The sequence below is a fragment of the Leptosomus discolor genome, chromosome 4, assembly GCF_034619465.1.
Source record: "Leptosomus discolor isolate bLepDis1 chromosome 4, bLepDis1.hap2, whole genome shotgun sequence".
In the NCBI taxonomy this organism is placed as follows: domain Eukaryota; kingdom Metazoa; phylum Chordata; class Aves; order Leptosomiformes; family Leptosomidae; genus Leptosomus; species Leptosomus discolor.
Window position 1 is genome coordinate 56,812,882 of NC_141394.1, and position 21,422 is coordinate 56,834,303.

Sequence of the window (21,422 nt, forward strand, 5' to 3'; positions counted from 1 at the left end):
AGTCTTTACGAATGAACAGGATTGATATCAAAACTTCTGACACTAACTTACCCGCAAATCATGCTTTTCTGTCCTTGCTAATTTGCTGAAGATAATGCCAAAGGCCAGGACAGCTTAAAAACACATTGAGAAAAGAGGGTTTGGAAAGGCCTTGTGACACAAGCAGGGTGATGCTAACTTGAATGGTAATTTGTTTGCTTGGACAAGATAGAAACTGTTATCATATTCTGTATTTATGCAAATTTATTAAAGCCAAGTCCAACCTATTTATTCACTGTGTTGCTTAGTCTTGTATTTTGTCACTTTAGGCATTCACTAATTCGAAAAGTTAGAGTAGAAGTCAGCAGTTTGAAGCTGTTCTGCTTCCATTTTTACCTAACCATATTTTAATTACTTTTTTTTTTTACAAAAGCAAAATACTTGTTGCACATGCAGAGGCAGTAGAAGACCTTGTAGTCTGTAATTTACATCAAATTATGAACTTCCATGCTTTTAGCCACAATCCATTGGAGGGGGGGAAAAAAAAAGCACTCCTGATTATTTTAGTGCTAGAGAGCAACTGTAGATTTAGCCGGGTGTACTTTTTGCCTGGCTAGTTGGCCTCAATGCTATCATTGCAGACAACGTTGCATACTCACATCTTGCCATCTGGTCTCATCCTCTTTCAGCTGGTTGTGTATATTCTGCAGTTTCTCATGGCGAGCTTTGCTATGAGGCTGAGTCACAGCTTCTTCTTCACACCTCATGTCAAACATGCTCATACTCCTAAACAAGGGGGAAATAAGAAGTGTAGCCTTATTTAGAGGCTTATATTACTTCAGCTTGTAAGAGCTAAAGCCACATGAGGGTGCTACAGCAGAATCAGACACCTGCATGGTTACGAAGCTCCCAAAAGCAGGAGTCCCCTAGAAGGACCAGTTAGCATCCCTATGGCTCCCACATAGTACTTCAGGCACTATACTCCTCAACTTTCTCTTGTTTTTGTTCTGCCCCTCACTAAGAAGCATTACTAACATTACACCTCCATCAACAACTCTTATTAAAATCATTCTATTCAGAGCAGAGTTCAGAACATTTTACTTTCTGAAGATTTGTTTCCTAATGAGTTTTCAAGACCCCTCCAATTAACACCACAGACAGAAGTCTCCATTTCAGTGTAAAACAAGAGGCTTGAAAAGTATATTAGGGGCAGCATGGCTGGATAAACGCTACGGCTACAAAACCAGGGAGAGCCTGCCCACAGAAGTACACGCAGTGCAAACAGCATGGTACTTCCTCCAGTCCCCTCCCAGCCTCAAAGAAACTCAATGCTATCAGCACCAACTTAGTAATGCAGCTAACCTAACAAGGAAAAGCTGACGTTCAAGATCAAACAGTTTCTTTCTACACATTCTATTTCTGTCCCTGGCCTTTGGAGAGTTAAAGGAAAAAAAGGTCATGGTTTTATATTATACATCCATTTATAGTACATAAAGATCTTCACATGAAGATAACATATTTACTGCTCCCCCCCTACTACCTATTTTTAGTAAAATACGACCTCTGTTGTGCCATCAAAAGCAGAAAAAAAAAAAAAAAAAAAAGCCATGCAGTTCCACATGAAGTGATTTCACAGCAGTCTTCAAACGATCATCTGCAGCTTTAGGTGAGCCAACTAGCAGGAGAAGCACCCAAGGAAGATAAAATTATAAGCAACTGTGTCGACGGTAATCAAAGTGAATAGACACAGAAAGCTGTGCATATATATATTTAGCCAACATTTGTATTCAGGCAAGCAAGGATGGGAACAAACCACTCTCAAGGGAAAACTGAAAAATCTGGACAGCGGATGGAAAAAGACATGCACAAATCCCATCCTGTTAGTAGGTATTTACTCAGAAATGAAGGACAGAATACACATCCTATGGCCTTCAGGCATGAACAGGGAGGTTAGCATATTACTGTGCTTCACCCCCTAAACAGTGCTGAGGGGTACACTAATTTGGGTTTCTCTGTGGGTAGTTTAAGGGTTGCATTGCTCAGGATTGGACTGGAACACTCCTAAATAACAGAATCTAAAGAGATGGCAAGTTTTGTTGTTTTTAAAACTAAAGACATATCACCTACTAAGGAACATTTAAGTATCAGTCATATTTTGCACACTGGTGTGGTAAGTTGGGAGATGCATAACTTGTAATAAAGTCACCCTTAAAGGGTTTATTCCAGTTTAAGAGCTTTTGAAAAGCCTTTAGTGTTAAGAATTTGTCATCTCGAGCCTAATGGACCAAACTGGTTGTGTAACTCCTTCCTCATACCCTTCCCTCACGTCAGAGAATTTTTCATTCACATACAGCAGAAGAAAACAGAGGACCTGAAATGGTGGTAACTCATTCTAGTACAGTGCATGAGTACTCATCCTCTGCCATTTGCGATGGGAAAATAAAATTACTTTCTACCAGGAGTCCCCCTGTGTCCTAATGAAAGGCTAGTATTTATTCCCAGCATTCAGTCGGGTCTCTCAGTGTGCACAGACAGCAAATCCAAGGTTTTATGGCTGTTAACTATGCAACAAAAAAGGTACTCTGGAAAAGGTTTCAGCCTAGGCCAGGAATCAAACCATACACTACAACCCCACATGCATCTTCTACTCTAGTTGTCACCTCCTGCTGCTGGGCCTTCATTGCCAGGGAGAAGCCACCAGGTAGGTTCAAATATCAACTCTGCAGCAATGTGTTATTGCGCAAATGTATCTTCCCAAGAGAGCAATCTGAAGGAGTCACATCTGAAAGCACTGTGCTCTGCTTTGACCAACATGTGGTAATCATTAAGGAAAACCACCTACTTTCCTGAATACATGGACAAGGCCAACTGAAAGGTCTACAACGACTTCTATGCCTGACAATTTCATCCTTAGAAAAGAATCAGAGAGTCCAAAACTCTAACCTTCTGCCAAAAGACACTTTCACTATGAGTCTCACATAATTTCATCCTATTTCTTTGTTATACAAACTATAAATGGCTCCAGCCCATCACTAACACCTGCAATGAACAGAACTAGATTTACTCCTTCCTTCAACCATGTGCTAGGCCAGCAGGCACACAGCATGCAAGTAGACGGAGAAGATGTAACTGGACCTAATTCATGTTCATGAATCTTCTGCCATCAGCAAAGCTCTGGGGATTGTATACAAACTCTGTTTGGAAGCAAGAGGCCTTTCTGCTGACCACTGTACCAGATCTGCCGTGCTAACAAAGATCTGGGAAAAAACACTGTGCGGACCAACAGTGTATTTTGGAGGGCTAGATCTTTGGGATGATGTGATTTTTAAGTCATGCTACTTTATTCTCACAAATTACAGTTGTTCTTGTCAGTGATATCATGCAGCATTTTTTTAAATATATCTGAACAAGTGTTGGACGAAAAAAGGTCCTCAAGGACTTGAGTATTCAGACTATCTCATTTAAAAGTGAGAAATAAGGTAAAAAACTTATTTTCATGAGAATATATTGAAAATCTGTATGCAAGGCATTTAATATGTGGTTGCATTACCATTTTACAGACATACTAAGACTTACCAAACCCAAACAAAACATAAAAAGCAATAGGCTGGCTGGCTAAAGAATCAGACTCTAGTAAACAAATACTCAAAAATCTCAGTTCACTATTATTTGCTTGTCAGGCTTCAAGCATAAAGCATAAGCCTGAACGCACGCTGGACTGTCATGCTACCACCAGAATTCAGACCCCTCTCTTCAGGAGATGGGAATCGGGCTGATCAGCAACCGCTAAGTATTGCCTCTTCTGTACCTTGAGACAGATCAGGGCTGATGACAATATCTAGTGTTCCCTAACCAGTGAAGGGAACTTTGTCAGTCTAATAAAGGAGTTTCTAGTTTTGCTGCTGGAATAAACAGCACCTAGTCTAAGACTGAATTCAAGTTACAGAGTTTTCAAAGGAGACTTGACAAACATTTTGGAAGCATTTTAAATGTCAGTTCAATTTATTTTTCCTACTTGAGAACCGTATTTCATTAAGATTCTTCATAAGTACTTTGTCTTCAGAAGGAAAAACACAATCTTAGTTCGTAACAACTTAAAATACAGTTTAGGAAAATAGTTGCTCCGTAAACTGTGGCACATCTGGAAGGGACGACAGCAAGGCTTGAACATTTATTGTTCTGCCTGTTAAAGCAAAATAAAATTCAATGTGGAATAAATAATATGATTTATTCATCTTTGTTACTCTCACATTGTACAACCAAATCCATTGCAACGCCTCTCTGAAGGCATCTCCACATACCTTCTCTCATGTTTGTATTTAATATACACATGCAAAAATGTGGGAAAACAGATGAACAAATCAATCAGATAGGTAGGCTTTCTGAAATGGCAGGAAAGTCCCCATTGTTAAGGATAACACTTCTGTGTTGCTATGCTCTTTTTATCTCATCTCTTTATTTGATTGAACAGATTTCTGGTGCTTGAATATGATCACATTTACTCTGTAGTCAGAAGACACAGGCTTTGCTCAGCATAAAGGCATTACAGATCTTGTAAAGAATAATCAGCCCATGATTCTAGTCTTTTATCATTAGAGGAAAGGGTTAAAATTATATATGAGTCTCTGTATACACTTGTTATAAAAAACCCTCCATGCTGTTTTCTATTTTGTGATTTAATTTGGGAGACAGAGAAAGTCATGTGCATTTCTGTGAACAAAAGAAGGATATTAAGGACATTATTATGTGGGTAGTTCCCAACTATTTCTTTGCTTCTAAATGCCTGCACATTGTAAGAATAGCTAATACTTTCACAGAGCTTTCTAAATGACATTGCAGACTATTCTGAACTACAGTTTACATGCATACACACACAATTAAAATGTTTGAGTGCAATAAATGTCACAGTCCTGCTCCTTCTGTCAAAACTAAAGCATCGAGCTGAAGAGCTTAAAAAAATGTTTAGAACATTATTAAATTAAACCTAACCTAGAAGAGATTCAAGAGAAAGTTTTTAAAAGACAATAAGGAAACAGCTGTAGATGTATTTTCCTGATAATTATTCTGAAGATCACAATGGACTTTATTCTACTTTGGGATTTCTTTTTTCTTCCCATATAGGTCATACTTCATTTTTTTCCTCAACACCCAGCCCAGATTCAACCCAACTCTCTTTACCTGCAGCTGATTAGAGGCAACAGAAATTCAGAAGAAAAAAACAAAACAAAAGAAAAGAAGAAAAAGAGGAAACAATACCTCAAGCAACAGCTGGACATTAGTGTTACACTCAGTTTTTATGGGTTTTTATAGAAAAATTATTTTTAGCTGCAATGTAAGCCATAGCATTCCATTTTTCAGTGCTTTTCTGAAAAATTTATTTGCTGGAACACTGCAAAATAATAATGAGGCATCAACTGCATTTTAAATTAGTAGAAAGACGGGAAAGCATGCAGTGTAAGTTGTTTAAAATAGAATCTTGTGAACACAAGACAACTTACTCTGCGTCATCAGACACAGCAGTTCTGGGGCCGAATCTACAAGACCAAATATAAAATTAGAGCGTTGATAAATACAATAAGTAGTAACTGCAACCAGACCCATGCTATTTGGGTAACTGTCACTTGAACATCCAGTAGAGCTGACCAAAACAGAACCATACTGTTTAGAGATTATATATTCAGCAAACAAGACTTACCTAATCATCTGGAGGTCAAACTACATATGAACACCACCCACCCCTCCCTGACCCCATACTAATGCCCCCATTATAATAATCTGCAGAAGTATACCTAAAATGGATGTAGAAAATAGTTATTGAAAATAGACCATGTATTAACATTCACATTAAGTGCCACACATGCGATAAATGGAGACAAAACTTAACAGTTACATTCCACAGCAGTGCTCAGAATCACCATTACTGAAGCATGGAAGAGACAAGTATTTTAGGCAGAAAGTGAGCCACAGGATTTCTTCTTTTTTTTTTTTTTTTTTTTTTTTTTTTTGGGTGGGTGGGGGCTGTGTGTACAGCTGAAAAAAGGTACTGGTAATACACAAGTCAGTGTCATTCACTAAAGTGACAGTCTTGTTTAGAGCCATGCAAATGACACACTTGCACCTGTGATTTATCGTAAAAGAACATCAAGTACAAAAGTTGACACTGCAACATTTTCTAATCACGGAGAAGCAAGATACACATCTCTAAAAGAGCAGAGTCCAGTCAAACCTCTGCTATCCATAAACCTTTTTTTGCAATTCAACATACATACTGTAATCAAATATTTCGTTTCAATTAGCTTTCATTTCAATATTTCAAGTGAAAATGCATTACACAACGATTCTGTTTGTTTCTAAAAAGTGTACTACTGACACACAGTATTTTAGTCTGGACTGAAAACACACCAGGCAATACACAATCTGAATTCTGAAGTGTGCACACAGGGGAGTACAAGCTGTGTGATTCACACCATAGAGAGCTCACGTTTGCAGATGTTCATCCTTGGATGACAATGTTTCCGTTTTGTTTTCCTCAGGAATCTCCTGAAGCTTAGATGTTTGACCAAGGTGGACTTCACTAATGCTACCTTCACCCACTTGGGCAGTACAAATAGTCTCATCTTGTCCTGCAGAAGGGAGATTGCATTTTTCCTGCCCCTGCTGCTGTTCTTGCGGCGGCTGTATTACAGGTTTTCCAGAGCTATTAATGCAGACTTGTGGGCATTTTTCAGGCCTGAGTGAGCCAAAGGCAGCAGTGCAAAGAGATGTATTAAGCAACATTTGAAAAATCACATATACATAATGATAAGCATAACTGTAAGTTAACAAAAAACCCCCACAAAACCAAACAGCTGACAGGTGACAAGCTAAGCAAGGCAAGTGCACAAAACATAATATTAATAGAGAGTCAAATAATTGTACTTCCATTCCTCTAAGTCAGAAACACCAACGGTCCTGGACTTTGCCAAAGATTAAAGTCTTAAGTACATATTTTAACTAAGCTATTCAACTTAAGGTCTCAACACCAAACCACTGTTCAATTCCATGGTAGATAAGAGTTTTTCCTCTCCTGGCTGAGCTGTACACTACTTTTCCATCTGTGTACGGAAAGGCACATGCATATCCTTCTCCTCATGCATTTTGAAGAGGCTGATGAATAAGAAACTTTCCACTCCTGCTTGTATGTAGCTCAACCAGCCAACGAGAACGCTGCTCAAAGGCTTAAACTGCCAATTTCCTCACATAGCCTCACGCATCTAAACAAAGATGCTTAGAAAGACACTAAGCATTATCAGGAGAGACCTTGGGATCTCTGGATTTCCAGTTTGGAAGGCACTGGCACCAGCTAAGCCATAGACAAGCACCTAACCTAGCATATCCAGCATCTTTATTTCTAGCTGGCAACATTCGTAATGATTACCTCATATTTAACCAGAAATGTCTGCAAACATAACACAATCTTGCTACGTATATCCATTTCCATATGCTGTTAGAATTTTGCACCTGGTACAGCTCTGCTCTGAGTCTTTACAGGGCTCTACCAAAAGGACCAGAAACCCTGCATTGCTGCCTTCTGAGCAGAGTGATTTGGCACAAAATTGAGGACAAACACGGAAGAAACTGCTACTGGGCCAACAGCAACTCTTCCAGATCAGATCTTGACAACCAGCCCACAGGCCCAGCTACAAGGGAAAGAGAGAAGCACAACTTTCTTACCTCACAGTTTTCTTCTCAAGTGCTCTAGCTGTGCCCTGCTTATTCTGCTGCTTTGAAAATGGCATGGGAAGGAACTGCTTAATACTGGGACCAGGCTGTTTTAGAAAAGCTCCAGTTCTTCTGGCCAACATGTCATCTCTTTGTAGGTCTGGAAATTTCACTTTGTTTTCTGTTCCACTGCTCTGCAGCTGAGGGATTTCAAGCTGTTCTTGGCTCTCTTCTCGTGTGACAGTACTGCTCAGAGAAACAAGTGACACTGTTCCATGATAACGCTCACTTGTGCAGCCCAAAGGCAAGTGGCTGCTCAGGTAATGTGGGGAACTGTTACTCAAAACACAATTGTAGAGTGATGGACAACTAGGCACCTTTAGCTACAGCGCAGGGAGTGAGAGCAAGAGGAAATGATGTTGAACGCCACACTTACGTAGGTGATTCATTAGAAGTTGGGGAATTGCATAAAAATGTATGCGAGGAACTACTCACTTGGAAGCTGGCATAAAAGTCTGGACAAAGCACCATGGATTGCAAAAGAAATCCCCCCAAAAGATGAAAGACTGTTTTCATGCTGAACAGCAATTAACAACTGAAGTACTTAAACATTATGAAAGAAAACAGATTGTTTTATGTTCATAGGATACATTCTTGTAAGTAATGTCATAAAACAGAACACATGCCATGATGAATGAGTAAAACACACTTTCAAAGGCTGTGTGAAGAATGGAACAACATTGCTGACTGATCCAAGCTAACACCACACACAAACCAGGCATGAAGCTCAGAGGGATCTGCTTCTGTTCTCTGACCTTTCTGCTTCCCGCAGAGTCTTCAAATCCTTCTCAGGAGCTACTGTGTCCCCTTGCCGCTGCTGCAGCAGATGAGGCGCTACTGACAGCAGAGGACAATGTATAGGAATGGGGCTAGTGGTACGCCTCTGAAAAGTTCCCATCCTTCTAACCAACATATCATCTCTCTCAATGTCTGGTAAATGCCCATCGCATTCTCCCTCGGTGCTTTCTTGCCGTTTTTGCAAACTGCACGGGGTTTGTTTCTCAGAGACGATACCAAAAGCCTGGACAGGTGATGGCATTCTCCTGCAAGAGTCATCTGTACCTGACTTGGCTACCTCACTAGTGATGAGACTGAGAGGAAGGGTGAGATAGACAAAACATTCTCAGGTCAAACGAAAGGTAAGAAGAGGAGTCCTTCAACTCAGTTTGCAAATGTTTTATAAACACACAAACTTAACTGAACGAATTGCTTACTAAAAGCATTCATTAAAAATTCTTGCTACAGCCTCAGACTAAGCTATTAAAGAAAAGCCAAAGAAATGTAAGCTCTGTTAATATGTTAACTTCCCAGAGCTGTAATTCTTCTCCAGATAAATGCCAGAAACACAGAGCACCAATACACCCTGGTTTCAGCATTACATCTTCAAAAAGAAAGTAAATCAATTACATTTGAAGAAAGCATTTTTTGAACATCAGTAAGGGCAGCAAGCTGAATGACAAATTCCTAATGTGCTGAAAGCAGGCAGAGCAAAGCCACTGGAATTCAAGAAGCAGAAAAAGCTTAAACAGCTCAGACTCTGAGATACCAGTGATTTCACTGCGCATCAAAAATTCTGAGGCAAGCTCTCAAAAGACCTTTGCACAGCATTGTTTGGCCTAACCCTAAACATGTTAAGATACTGTGAAGGCGTCAGACGATTCTGAACAAGGCTGTGCGCGTAAACAGCTCTTAGGTCTATGCTGCAGTCCACCCCCATGCAGATCAGCATCTGGCAAGAACAGGTCTCATTTCCAGCTCAGCAGCGCTTCCTAAGCCACACCAAATACCTGGACTCATTCTGTGGCTTAGATACTTCATTGCTGTGTTCAGCAAACTCGAGACTGCCAACAGCGGTTGAAGGAGAGTTTTCAGTACCAGAGTGACTCTCCGCAACATCTTCCTTGCTTTCCTCTTCTGTTCCACTCTTGGATGAAGCTCTGCCAATAATGAGCTTGTCCCACTTCTGTTGATCGATCTCAGTTACTGGCCCAAAATGCACAAACTTCTGCTTGGGGCTACCAGCCTTTTTGTTTGCTCTGGCTTTGCGGGCAGCAAAATCATCATGGGCTGCTGCGTTCATGTTGATTTCAGCTGGTGGCAGAGCATCACTGGGGCATTTGAAATCTTCTTCACTAGTCAAAATGAGGAAAAAAAGAATCCCCCCAACATGAGACCCCAGAATAAAGCAAATTAAATGCTCCTGAGGTTTTGAAGGGTTTTTATTTTAGAATTCAAGGACACAGGTACAAACAGCTGTGGCACACTGCGGCCCAAATGACAGGTAAAATTCGAAGACACTGCAGACCCGTTGGGAAAACTCTGAGAGCACGTCCATGAAATCTCTTCCTTAGGGGAAGGAACATAGCATATGGCCCATTCCAGACTCAGTTCTTCACCCTAACAAAGCCATAGTTCCCTTATCTGCTCATGTAGACCCGTGCCACGAGCTATGTGGGACTGCATGGCACCAACACACCCACTTTGTCATGGGGCAGTTCCAGTGGCATGAGAACACTAGCAAGGGCAATTTGTTTATCCTAAACCAAGAGGACTGAAACTTTATTTTAATAAATCACCTCAAAAGTAATGGAGAGACTACTAATATCTTTGACATGAGAGAATGATTGAGTTTTGATAGCTTGTATTAGAGCTAAAAATACATACAGTACCCACACTGTTAGAAAAATGCCTGAACAGATGGCCACCTTGAATTGGAAAATGGCACAGGTCTAAACAGGAAGGCTAGCTGTTATCCTTTCCTACTGGAGTCACAAATCACCTGCATACGTTATAGCCCATCTCAATAGGGAAACAGCTTAGAATAACTGCTTTATACTGGCTCCCGTTGAGGAGCTTCGTTTATGGTAAGAGCACATCTACACCATACAGTGAGGCTCCTGAAACCCCTGCTGCAGTGACAAGCAGTGCTGGTGTATTTACTCAGCACTGGAGTTGGAGTACAATGCCATGCAGATATATTAGCTTAGGTCTCAAAAGCAGTAATGCCACATTAATGCAAAGAAGTGCTGATCCTCAGGTAATACCCCCAAGGTATAACACCCCAAGTCCTGAAGACAGCTTGGTTAGCAGCAGCATAGCGCTACTGAGTTAGTGGTGCCTTTTGGACATTTGTGCTGTTCAGCTTCAAGCAGCTTCTAGGCAGGAGCCACAAGACAAGAGGGACCTTCCTGATACGATATTAAGAGCATCCACCAGGGAAAAGACTGTGAAACTACTACAGTGCTCTAAATGATGGACATGTTTTCAGTTCATGATAGACAGCATCCCTGCACAGATTGTGGAGTCCTGAAAACTGAAATAGGTAAGGACTAGTTGTCATCAAGGCATTCTTCAAGTTTAAAACCACAAGCACACACAGCAGATTGTGACTAAACATGCTTCCCAGGGTGGCAATCCTGTCCACAGGCAGAAATCATACCTGGGCTCCCCTGACAGTTTCAATCTTTTCCAGGTCTCCAGATCTGCTTTCGTTATAGAGGCATTCACAAAAATCACATCTTCTCGTAGCTGAGGAAGGGGACTTTGAGATTTCCATTTAGCCAAATCATCTCTCTCAGTATCAGGCCCTTTCACCTGCTGTTCCTCCTCTGACTCAGTCTTCTCAGTTTGCAGAAGTGAGTTCTCTTTGCTTGTCTCTATTTGCCTTGCTGATGCCACGTGCACCCGTCTTCTTCTAATTTAATGCACATTCCAGTTCAGTAAGAAAAGATATTTCGAGGGAGCAATGATAAATCAGTGTCAACAGAAGAGGTTCAGAGCACAAGAAGATAAAACTGAATTTCTAAAACTAGTTTTACATTCATTTTAGGAAGTAAACATGGAATGAATCATTTGAAGTTGAAACCTGTCATCTACACTACCCTATCCACGCACTATTGAGACCACTTCTTCACAAGGCTTCTAGCTCAAGCCAGAAAAATCTTTTAAGTTATTACTGTATTAAGCATTTCTGCAATAAGCTTTCTCTTAAATAGTTACAGAAATGTCATTTTCATATTAATAGCAAAGTGAATTTAAGCTTTGCTCGCAAACATACAACAGAATTCCTTTGATCTTAGAGTCATGTCAATAGCATTAGAATATTAAAATTTGGTTATGCCCTCTTCAGATGCCCTGCCAAACTAGTCATCAGAAAACGTTAATATAATCAAATTACCAGCAGCTGAAAGGCACGTTTTGCATTACTGAAAAGAGCTACTAAACATTAAGAGAAGTTTTCTGAACACATCAGTTATTACAGTCAAGTCCACTGTAATGTGTATATACCGGCTTTATCTAGGATCACTTCTCCTCGCACAAATAAAACAAATATACTTGTTTCCTGAAGATCTGTGCCTAGCAAATGCTTGTGTTCAGCAACTTCTTAAAGGTCTGCATCACTGAACTGAAGAAGAGATTTTCTAGGCTGAAACCTTGTAACCCACGTTCCATTGCTAAAAACAAAGAACATCAGGACTATGTGCAATGCAATTCGGTGCAGTATAGCAGCATATACATTCAGAGCCTTGACTAAACACTTAACTGAGTCCATTTTATGGAGGGTATTAAAGGGCATTAGATGAAATACATGCATCCAAAAATGTTCATTGAAAATGATCAGCAAAAGAGCTGAGATGCAAAATCATCTTCTAAATTTATTCTCCACTACTCATGCTCATGAGCTGTCTCATGAGCTTAGATAACAAATGTGTCTAGTCTCTGTGTTATTTACACTTACAGCAAATTTAAGCTCCTAGTCCTGATACTTGTAACAAAAAAAAAAAATACAGTTGGTAATCTACATCTCTTTTTTTTTTTTTTTTTTGGTTCACTATGACAAAGTACTTGCATTTACTTTACCCTGTAAGTTTTTTGTAGCCAAGACAGTTTTAGTCCTACACAGCAATAAGCCATGTGAAATGAAGCATTGTAATAGAAAGAAAAAGACTATGAATGCACACCTTGCATGTTCCTGCTTTTCCATCTGCAACGGCTGTTTAATGTCTTCCAGTTTACCTTTATCTTTTCTTGTATAGGGTCCAATTAAAAAGGAGTTAAACGGAACTATGGGTTTGGGTTGATTCATTCTGGCTCTCCGGGTGGCAAAGTCATCCTTTTCTAAATCAGGAACTCTGCTGGCTGCTTCATCTTCTGAACCAGAATCCTTCCCTTGATAACGTGTCATGAAGGGGTTGTCCTTGCGAAGGATGATGTCTGGGGTGCTTCCACAGTCTTCACATGTTGGCTTTTTACTGACACAGAGCAAAATTAAATAAAGCTCTTGATGCACCAGGGGAGGAGAGGGCAGTGGCAGCACTAATCTCCAGGTCATAAAACAAGCACAGTTAATCAAATATGCTCCAGGCTGCTGTTAGATTGGGCAAAGCCTTGCTATAAATAAAATTTATCATATACAAGTAACAAATCTGCAAGGACTTCACACAGAAAATCAGCATGTTTGATCTTTATTTACTATAGCTAGAAGAACCAGTAAGAACCATGTTAACATACTAGATGCAAAATGTAGTACTGTAAACGGCAGTCAAACTTCTTGAACACTTCAAACAAAGAAAGAGATTTGATGCAAATACCTGATCCCTGGCCAATATTGCTGAATCCTGAAATATCAGATATTTGGCACTTTTTCTTCTTTATGGCTCTGGTTTTTTAAAAGACCTCAGTAATCACTGAGGCTGCTCGCCCTAATATTCTTAACTGCTTTTCTTCTCACACACATCCATGCTTGATTCTTTCCCTAAACAACCTTCCCTTTCCCCCAGAATAAGCCCGCTATGCCAACACTGACATACAATAGCTACAACGATAGCACCAGTATGCCAATGATACCGGCATGCTGGAACACACTGCCATCTGCCTTGGTCAGAAACGCGACTGGTACCAACACAGCCTTGTTACTGAAGATTATGATAGAGACCCTTGACAGCTGGTGCCCAGAAAGATTAAGCTTATTTTAACTTGTAATGGTCAATACTCTTAAGCAAACTGAAAAGACAGATGGCAGGAGCTAGGCGACTCTCCCATTTAAAAATCAAACTGTATTTATCGATATTTTAGGAAGTTGGATATCAAATAGCAGACTGTTCCACGCAGTACTTCTGTAAGTTGCAAATATCTTGCATTTCCTCTTTCATATAGCACATCTTGCTATATAAAGGGAAAAAGAGGTTATCACAAAGGATTAAACAGACTGACATTAAGAAAGCAAATCTAAACAGCTCGGGGGTTGCTTTGAGTTTCTCTACTATTTTAAAAACCAGTAGTGTTATAATTAGCTGGTTTTTAAAACATTTTAAAGACCTGCAAGCCCACAATACACACCACTTATTTTATGACCCCAGCTGCCGTTTCAAAGTACTGCTCAAGGAAGTTGCTGGAGAAAGTTACAGGGAAGCCATAAACCATCCCTGACAGGTCAGCCTGGCTCAAGCTTGGAGGACAGAGGAGCAACACGAAACTGTCTGCCTTCGCCTTGTTATGCTGCAAGGCACAGGATTCCCCGTTAGTGATGTGGAGAGTGTGCTCTCAAATTAACCAAAGGCAACTGTTTCCTTAGATCTCTCTGATGGATCAAGATTCCATTTAAGGCCCCAGACAACACTGGCTGATGGCACTCCAAAGGGAACTGCTGTCTCTGCCCGCCATGAGCATCTCTGTTCACAACAGCTTCAGGAACAGATGGCTCTGAGCTGCTGTATGCTTTCCATACACACTCCATTAGCAAGGGTTCTCCAATCCCTTAGCTTCCACTTAGAATGATACTCTACAAGAGTCTTCCAGGACTTTCTTCCGTGAAAGAATATGGTAAGAAGTTTATTAAGTATGTTGACTCTTGTATATACCAACCCTACAAAGTTATCTTCAGGTTCAAATTTTACTGCTGAACAGGTATCACTGTTCATCACTCAATTCTAAATCACAGGTGGTCAATACAAAAGCATAATTTGCCCAAATCCAATTTGCTTTTTAAGCCTGCAATACAGTAAGTACAAGATGACCACCAGGGAAAGTCTGATTTTTCATTTATGCTTCCCTAACACACCTTCCCCCCCCCCCGCCCCCGTACAAGAATATGACAACTTTAGAAAAAATATACTGATCTAAAGTAGATAACACTGTGCCTAGTGTTTTAGGCATAAAGGAAAACAGTTATCTAAAAGTCACATATGCCGGGACTTGTTCTGCCAAATAAGCCACGGTATGTATGACTAACTTCATTTTTTTAATCAGATTTTACTACTGGTACCATTACCTTTTTCTGAAATCTAATAACTTAGAAACAATTTTCCGTGTCCTGGACATAAAGGGCATGTATAAAATCACATAATACTCCATTAAAACATGTTTACTTACTTCTTAAATGAAAATCAGTAAGATGAGTATTTATTCAGCTGCTTAGGTTGGGGGTGTTGTTTTATGCTTTCAGTTTTTAAAAGCTATGTATAATCAAGTGATTATTCAGCAAAAACTGATGGATTTTTCAGTCTGATGTCTGCCAATGCTATTGAAGCTTGAGAGCATCATACATAGCATTTCCGAGAAGGGTGTTTTTGGCAACAAAGAAATACAGAGTTATAAAATTCAAAAGAGCAACTATGAGTCATTGTAATGAATAGCTGAAGAACTTACAGCTTTTAGTATGTAACTATAGACTTCAGCAATCAGTTTCTAGGTTAAGAATATTTTCCATTCATTTACATTTTGTTTTTAATGGAATGAGAGACTAGCTGTGACATTTTGGGGTCTCCTGAATCCGTTTGTGACAGTCTCAAAGGTGCTTTTTAAGGCCAGTTTACCATAGGGAACAAAGGCTAGATCTTAAGTCTGCAATGGACCAGAAATCCCTGCAGAATTGCAAATAGTTCTCATACACTGAGCCCCAGCCCTTGCAGAAACAACACCCAGGTCTATGCTGGTACCGTAGGTGCTTCCAAAGTGTGAGGCTGCAGGCTATTTCACTCCCTGAAGCAGGGTCTTGTACAGGCTTGTGGATCCTTATATTGCATTTCAGAACAAGGAAAGAGTTTTGCATGCTTATGCACCGTCAAGATAAGAGTCATGTCCCTTTGGCAATGAACATGCCAAACATTTGCTTCCATTTCTCTCTTACATCCTCCTCTCCATCATCTATTACAACACACTTAATTCTCCTCTTTTTAGGAACGCTCCATGAATCTGACCCTTATCTTTCAGACACAACAGTGTAAATATGCGACAGATGCAGACAATAAGCAAGCAAGGAGGATCACACATCAATAAAACAACGTGCTATAAAGCGACAATACACTGCTTCGGGAAGTGGGAATGCTTTTTGGCATGCATTTGTACAGCGTCTAGTTCAACGAAGCCCTTTCCTAGAACATGCTACAGCAATGGAGATAAGTACTTAGATTCCGAGCAAAAAATACATTTGCACACAAGTTCAAATCCTTCCTGTGTCGGACCCAGAAAGGTCCCCTACTGAGTTTGAGCTTTAGCAACAATTAGAAGCCTTGTAGAACTCAAAGTCACAGTGGGTGTCCTCCAGAGGTCAGTATGTTGAGAGGAAAAGGCCCGTCAACAACTCAAAGGAACTGGAAGACAATTGACAACCTCAGGTGAAAAAAAAAGAGAGGCTGGCATTATGGAAAGATAAGGGAATAAGGGAGGTGAAAGAAAAAAAAAAAAAAAAAGGAATACAGAAACAAGAAGGACTGGGAATTGCTCAGTGCCATTAGTGCATGGAAATTTGAATTTGATGCCAAGAAGAACAGAGAAAATGGAGAGGTTCAAAGAACAGGGAATAATAAAGAGACATTAAGAAAGATGAAAGATGATTAAATGCTCCCCTGTATCCTAAAGTGTCCCTACTGAATTATTCCCTTCTCCTCATCCACTATTCTTCCACTTACACTACAAATAATTTTCCTTACAGACCTCTGACCCCAGTGCCTTTTCTGCACTGTCTTCCTACAATCCCCAGGAGCAGGCTCCTACTTCACTGTGGTGAAGCTTGGGCTACAAAGCTCTGCTCTTTGACCCTCAGCTGGGGCAGAAAACCAGCAGCTCCTCCTTTTTCCAGCTGCCAAGTTCCATGAGTTGCTTCCATGGAGAGCAAAGAAGGGAAAACATTGTTATTTCTCTTGACTTCTCCTTCAGCCCTGTCAGGACAGCAGATTGTCCAAGGAAAGAGGAAACCTGATTTCCTGCCAAAGAATCATACATGTGATCACATGTGCTGCTTTTGTGGAGATCAAGCCAGTAGATCAAGCACAGGGTTGGAAAAGTGACTCTCAATGTGGTGAGCATCCTCCAAACGCAAATGCAAACAGCACTATTTCTTGTGCTGCACTGCTCAACACAAACGATTAATATATTTCACTATATATTACTACATTACTACCACTAATACTACAGCCTTGGACTCAGAACAGGATTATGCTAGTATCCTACCAGTTTATGGATTTCTGATCGACTAGCACACTAATTGAGCCTGAACGGCTAATTTATGACAGATAGTTCCTCTTCATTAGTATCTGGCTTTGTTATAGTAGTACCCCACAACCACACAAAACCAATGGTTCATTACAGCTTGACAACAGTGAAGCAAACCTAAGAAGAGGACAACGCATATACAGTGACTGGTTTACCTGCATACAGCACATCTGTATATGGCTACAGACAAGCTTCACTGTATCTATAAACAAGCTGTATCACAAAAGAGCTGTGCTTTTTGCTACTACATTTCAAAGCCCAGACTGTAGATCAGCATCTGCTAAACTACTCACCGTCACGAGTTCACCCCGCAATCCTAAATAAAATGTTATGACGAGAGGACATTTGGACACTTACCCTTTAGCCAAACATTCTGATCATTTATAGAGCCTAGTCTTCTGACATGTTGGTTAAAACTCTGCTTTGCAGCCCATCCCCATGAGAAAAAGAGATTTTTCATGAGTATCTGATATCAGATGATGGGACGGTGTGGGCAGTGAGCCTAGCCATAATTCAGCTCTTGAGTTAAAGAACAGGAAATAACCATATTGAACAACATCCAAAAATAAATAACACAGGTAGTAAGTGAATAACTACTGATACTCCATGCCAATGTCAGTCAAGTTAAGCTCGCTGAACTATGACTCCATGCTTTAACTGGTATATGTGTTAACAAGCACTGTACTTTTATATTTCTTGCCATTAAAAATAAATGCATCATTTATTAACACAGCCAAAAATACTGACCACCTAAAAAGCATGGTTCTATAAACTAAACCATCCCATCAACAACAAGTAAAGTTTCTGAAACTTTTGCCTAAAGAAGGCATTTTTAATGTACATCTATATGTATTTTTTATTAAATACAAGTAAGCATTAGGTGGAAGGCGACAAGCAGTCTGTGTAGTAGTTTTCTTGGAGTCTGTTTACATTACTCTGTAAGACGATACAATTTCTCAACACAAATGCAGTTAGCATCATACAACTCCGCAATCCACAGCTGCCACATCACAAGCCTTTTCAGACCAAGACCTTCACTAGCAATTGTGAGTGCTTAGCAGACTGGATTTCTGTTAGAAGTGAAATCACAGCAGATCGAGGAAACCCACACTTCAGCCAATCCTAAAAATGTGAAGCGTGCACAATTTCCCACACCATTGGGCTAACCTGCCATAGCGCTGGGCTGCTGACATGACCTTAATGCCAGCTTGTTCGAGTCTTCTTAACTTTCTGATCTCTTCTGCATCTTTGCCCTTGGGTGCTGATGTTTCTCTTGCACTACATGAAGGAGATTGGTCTATGGAGCTCCCTTTGTTTTGACTGAAACCTACTTGATTTTTAAGTGAGCTTGCCTCAGGAGCCATAGAGCCCACTTTCTCCTTTTCACACAGTCCTGATGTTTCATTCTCCTCTTCTTCTATGGTTTCAGGGTGGGGTTTGCTATTGAATTATACAAGGTAGTTTAATGTAGGCTGTGCCTGAAACTCACATACTTTTTTATAAGCACATTTTGTTGATATCAAGACAACAAAGGATATTCTGATGAATGATCTCGGAAGATAACCATGCTCTTTAACGGAAGTTGCTTCTTAGGCCAAATCAGAAGCGAAGTATCAGTTGACAAAACCAGCATTCAGAAACACACAGTCACAGCTATATAAACTGTACTGGCGTACAGAATACAACATACAAATAAACTGATTTTAAAAAAACCACAGCAAACATATTACCTATTTTGATTGAATACATCAAACGTTGCTTATAAGTATCATTTGTCAGTAAGTAACTGTCTTGAGAACTGAGACAGATCATCCAGAACATTTTTTGTCCAGCCTTGGGTTTGGGTCAACATTCACAGTCCATATATTAACCAACATCTTGTCCTTCCATTAACCAACAAGCTATACATCGCATTGTAGGGTAAATAATGACATCAACACAATGATTTTCCACTCATTACTTTCCTATCACCTTCGCCAATTGCTACAAACAATTTATCAGTACCATCTCAGAAGAGATTTATTACAGCTTCATACACCTTATGAAAAGAATGAAAATTAGGCAAGTATTAAAGCTTCATTGCTGAGGAAGGGAGAAGTTGGACAGGCCGGTCTTACCTGAATGGTCTGTCTCCTAGCGGTGAAGTCGCCGTGCTCCAGCTCTTTCGGTACTCTTCTCGTTCAGCTTTCTTTTTCCGAAGTGGAGCAGGTACATAGAAAGTCTGATTACTCTTGTTTGGGAGGTACTGGTTAAAAGGCACAGCTGATTTAGGTTCACCGTGTGAGGTCCGCCTCGCCAACATATCGTCTTTTTTCACATCTGGCATCTTTCTGTGTGGCAGGTCAGTTTCCGAATCACTTCCTCTCCCTAGTGAGGATGGAGGAAAAAAATTCTTTTCACTTTCATCCAGTTTGTTGGTGGCTTTTGTTCGTTTGTTTGTTTTTTAATTATAAATCAGAGAACACACCACCAAAAAATTACATTTAGCATGTGAGCACCAAAAAATGAGGACACTTTTACCCGTATTTATATTTTAAAAACAGTCACTGAAGGTAGTAGCCATAATATCTACATGGACAGTAAACATTTTTTTTCCATCAACCCTTCTTTTCTATCCCTGAAAAATTCATCTTCAGCCACAGTTCATGTAAAAAACCTCAGGATCAGATTAAGCCAGACTTGTCAGTCACACAGAACAGCTACAAAAGCTTACCTGACTAGACCCCAAACTCCTAGTTGTACATATGGCTGTGTTTGACCTGATTCACTCTCTTGAACCCAGACTTACATGTGCATAGCACAAGCTCAAGCAAAAAAGGGCCGCATGCTGTATATTTACAGAATGGCAGGAATCTGTGGATATTTCTACACACGTATTAACGACAATTTAAATGCATACAGCATCAGGTTTGATCAAAATCTGAGAATAAGCATCAGCTGCTATAAACCAGAAGACTCAGATGGTCTCCCTCCAGTCTCATCGGTTGCCTGGTCAATCAGCCTAGCACACTGCAAAAGAGACAGAGAGACTTGATCCTCAGATGGAAAGGTACAAGGAGGGAGGGAAGGGATCTCAGGATTTAGAGGTTAGACCAGTACAGCAAAGACTGAAGAATACTTGCTGGCAAAGAAAAAAATAAGGTGAGAAAGAAAAATCGAGAGTTACAGAGAATAAGATGGGAGATCAACAGAGTTGAGTCACTACTTTATTTTGTTCAAGTGAACTAAGCTTCCTGATACTTACAACCCATTTAAAACACTGAAATTTAGGCAAGACTTTTCTAACTTGAAAACAAAACTCCCAAATGGTAGGACAAATACCTTAAAGAGTATTTGTAGTGGAATTGCCCTCATGCCATTTTGGAAGCCACTTCACAGATTCCCTACACCATCGCGCGCCTTTTTAAGTAATTCACAAAGAAACTATGCAAATAGTTCTCTCCCAGCAGTGTAGCACCACCACAGGCCCTAGTTTGATGAATAAAATGGAGCATATTCAGCCATTTCTCTCATCAGCATTCAAACCTTCTTCCAGATCTTGGATGTCTCTGGCCCTTGGCCCCTTTGCAACACTTGCATATACAACAGCTGTTCCCCTTTTCAGGGTGAGAGGAAGCCACCCAGGTTGTGTCCTCTTGCTAATTTACCACACTAGTAAATTAGTAGCTAATTCACTGAGCTACCCAATGAACAACTGAAAACAATGAAGTCATAAAAATCACAAGTAGCTTGTGTATAATTCAAAGCGGGAGAAGGAAAAGAGGTCTAAATATGCTAGGAATGTTATTTGCGATGAGCTTTTGCAGCAGATTGAGTTATTCAATGTTTGCTTGGAGAGAGATGAAGAAGAGTGAAAGGTAACAGTAAGAAAAGACAAGACACAATGGAAATGAGCTAGTTAGACAGAAAAAAAAAAAAAAGACAACGCACTTTTTGCCAGTAATATTTTGCTTGAGCAATTTTGGTTAAGAGCATATGATAGCTAGCACCATGCTTGGTAACCTGAGTCTTTGTCTAAACAAAAAGAGGAGACATGGCCACAGAATCATGAGTGTCTGAGGACAGCTGAGGTTTGAAGAGCTGTAGTATCATTAGACTGAGCAGGGCCACAGAGGAGCTAAAAGAAAATGAAAAGGTCCCTTAGTGTTATTTGCTATTCTGTTTGCTCTTGGCTTTGCTCTGGTGTTTAT

General features: G+C 40.2%; 1 protein-coding gene across 1 annotated transcript in view; it reads right to left on the reverse strand.

Annotated features, from left to right (window-relative positions):
- Positions 1 to 21,422, reverse strand: part of LIMCH1 (LIM and calponin homology domains 1) — a 182,798-nt gene that overhangs the window by 37,919 nt on the left and 123,457 nt on the right. Inside the window, exons 8-15 of the mRNA XM_086463923.1 lie at positions 19,350 to 19,599; positions 18,400 to 18,672; positions 12,702 to 12,992; positions 11,180 to 11,434; positions 7,693 to 7,926; positions 6,461 to 6,709; positions 5,478 to 5,513; positions 639 to 765 (exon numbers count right to left, since the gene is read on the reverse strand). Of these exons, the coding sequence (XP_086320049.1) occupies positions 639 to 765; positions 5,478 to 5,513; positions 6,461 to 6,709; positions 7,693 to 7,926; positions 11,180 to 11,434; positions 12,702 to 12,992; positions 18,400 to 18,672; positions 19,350 to 19,599 (1,715 nt within the window). The remainder of the gene's footprint in view (positions 1 to 638; positions 766 to 5,477; positions 5,514 to 6,460; positions 6,710 to 7,692; positions 7,927 to 11,179; positions 11,435 to 12,701; positions 12,993 to 18,399; positions 18,673 to 19,349; positions 19,600 to 21,422) is intronic.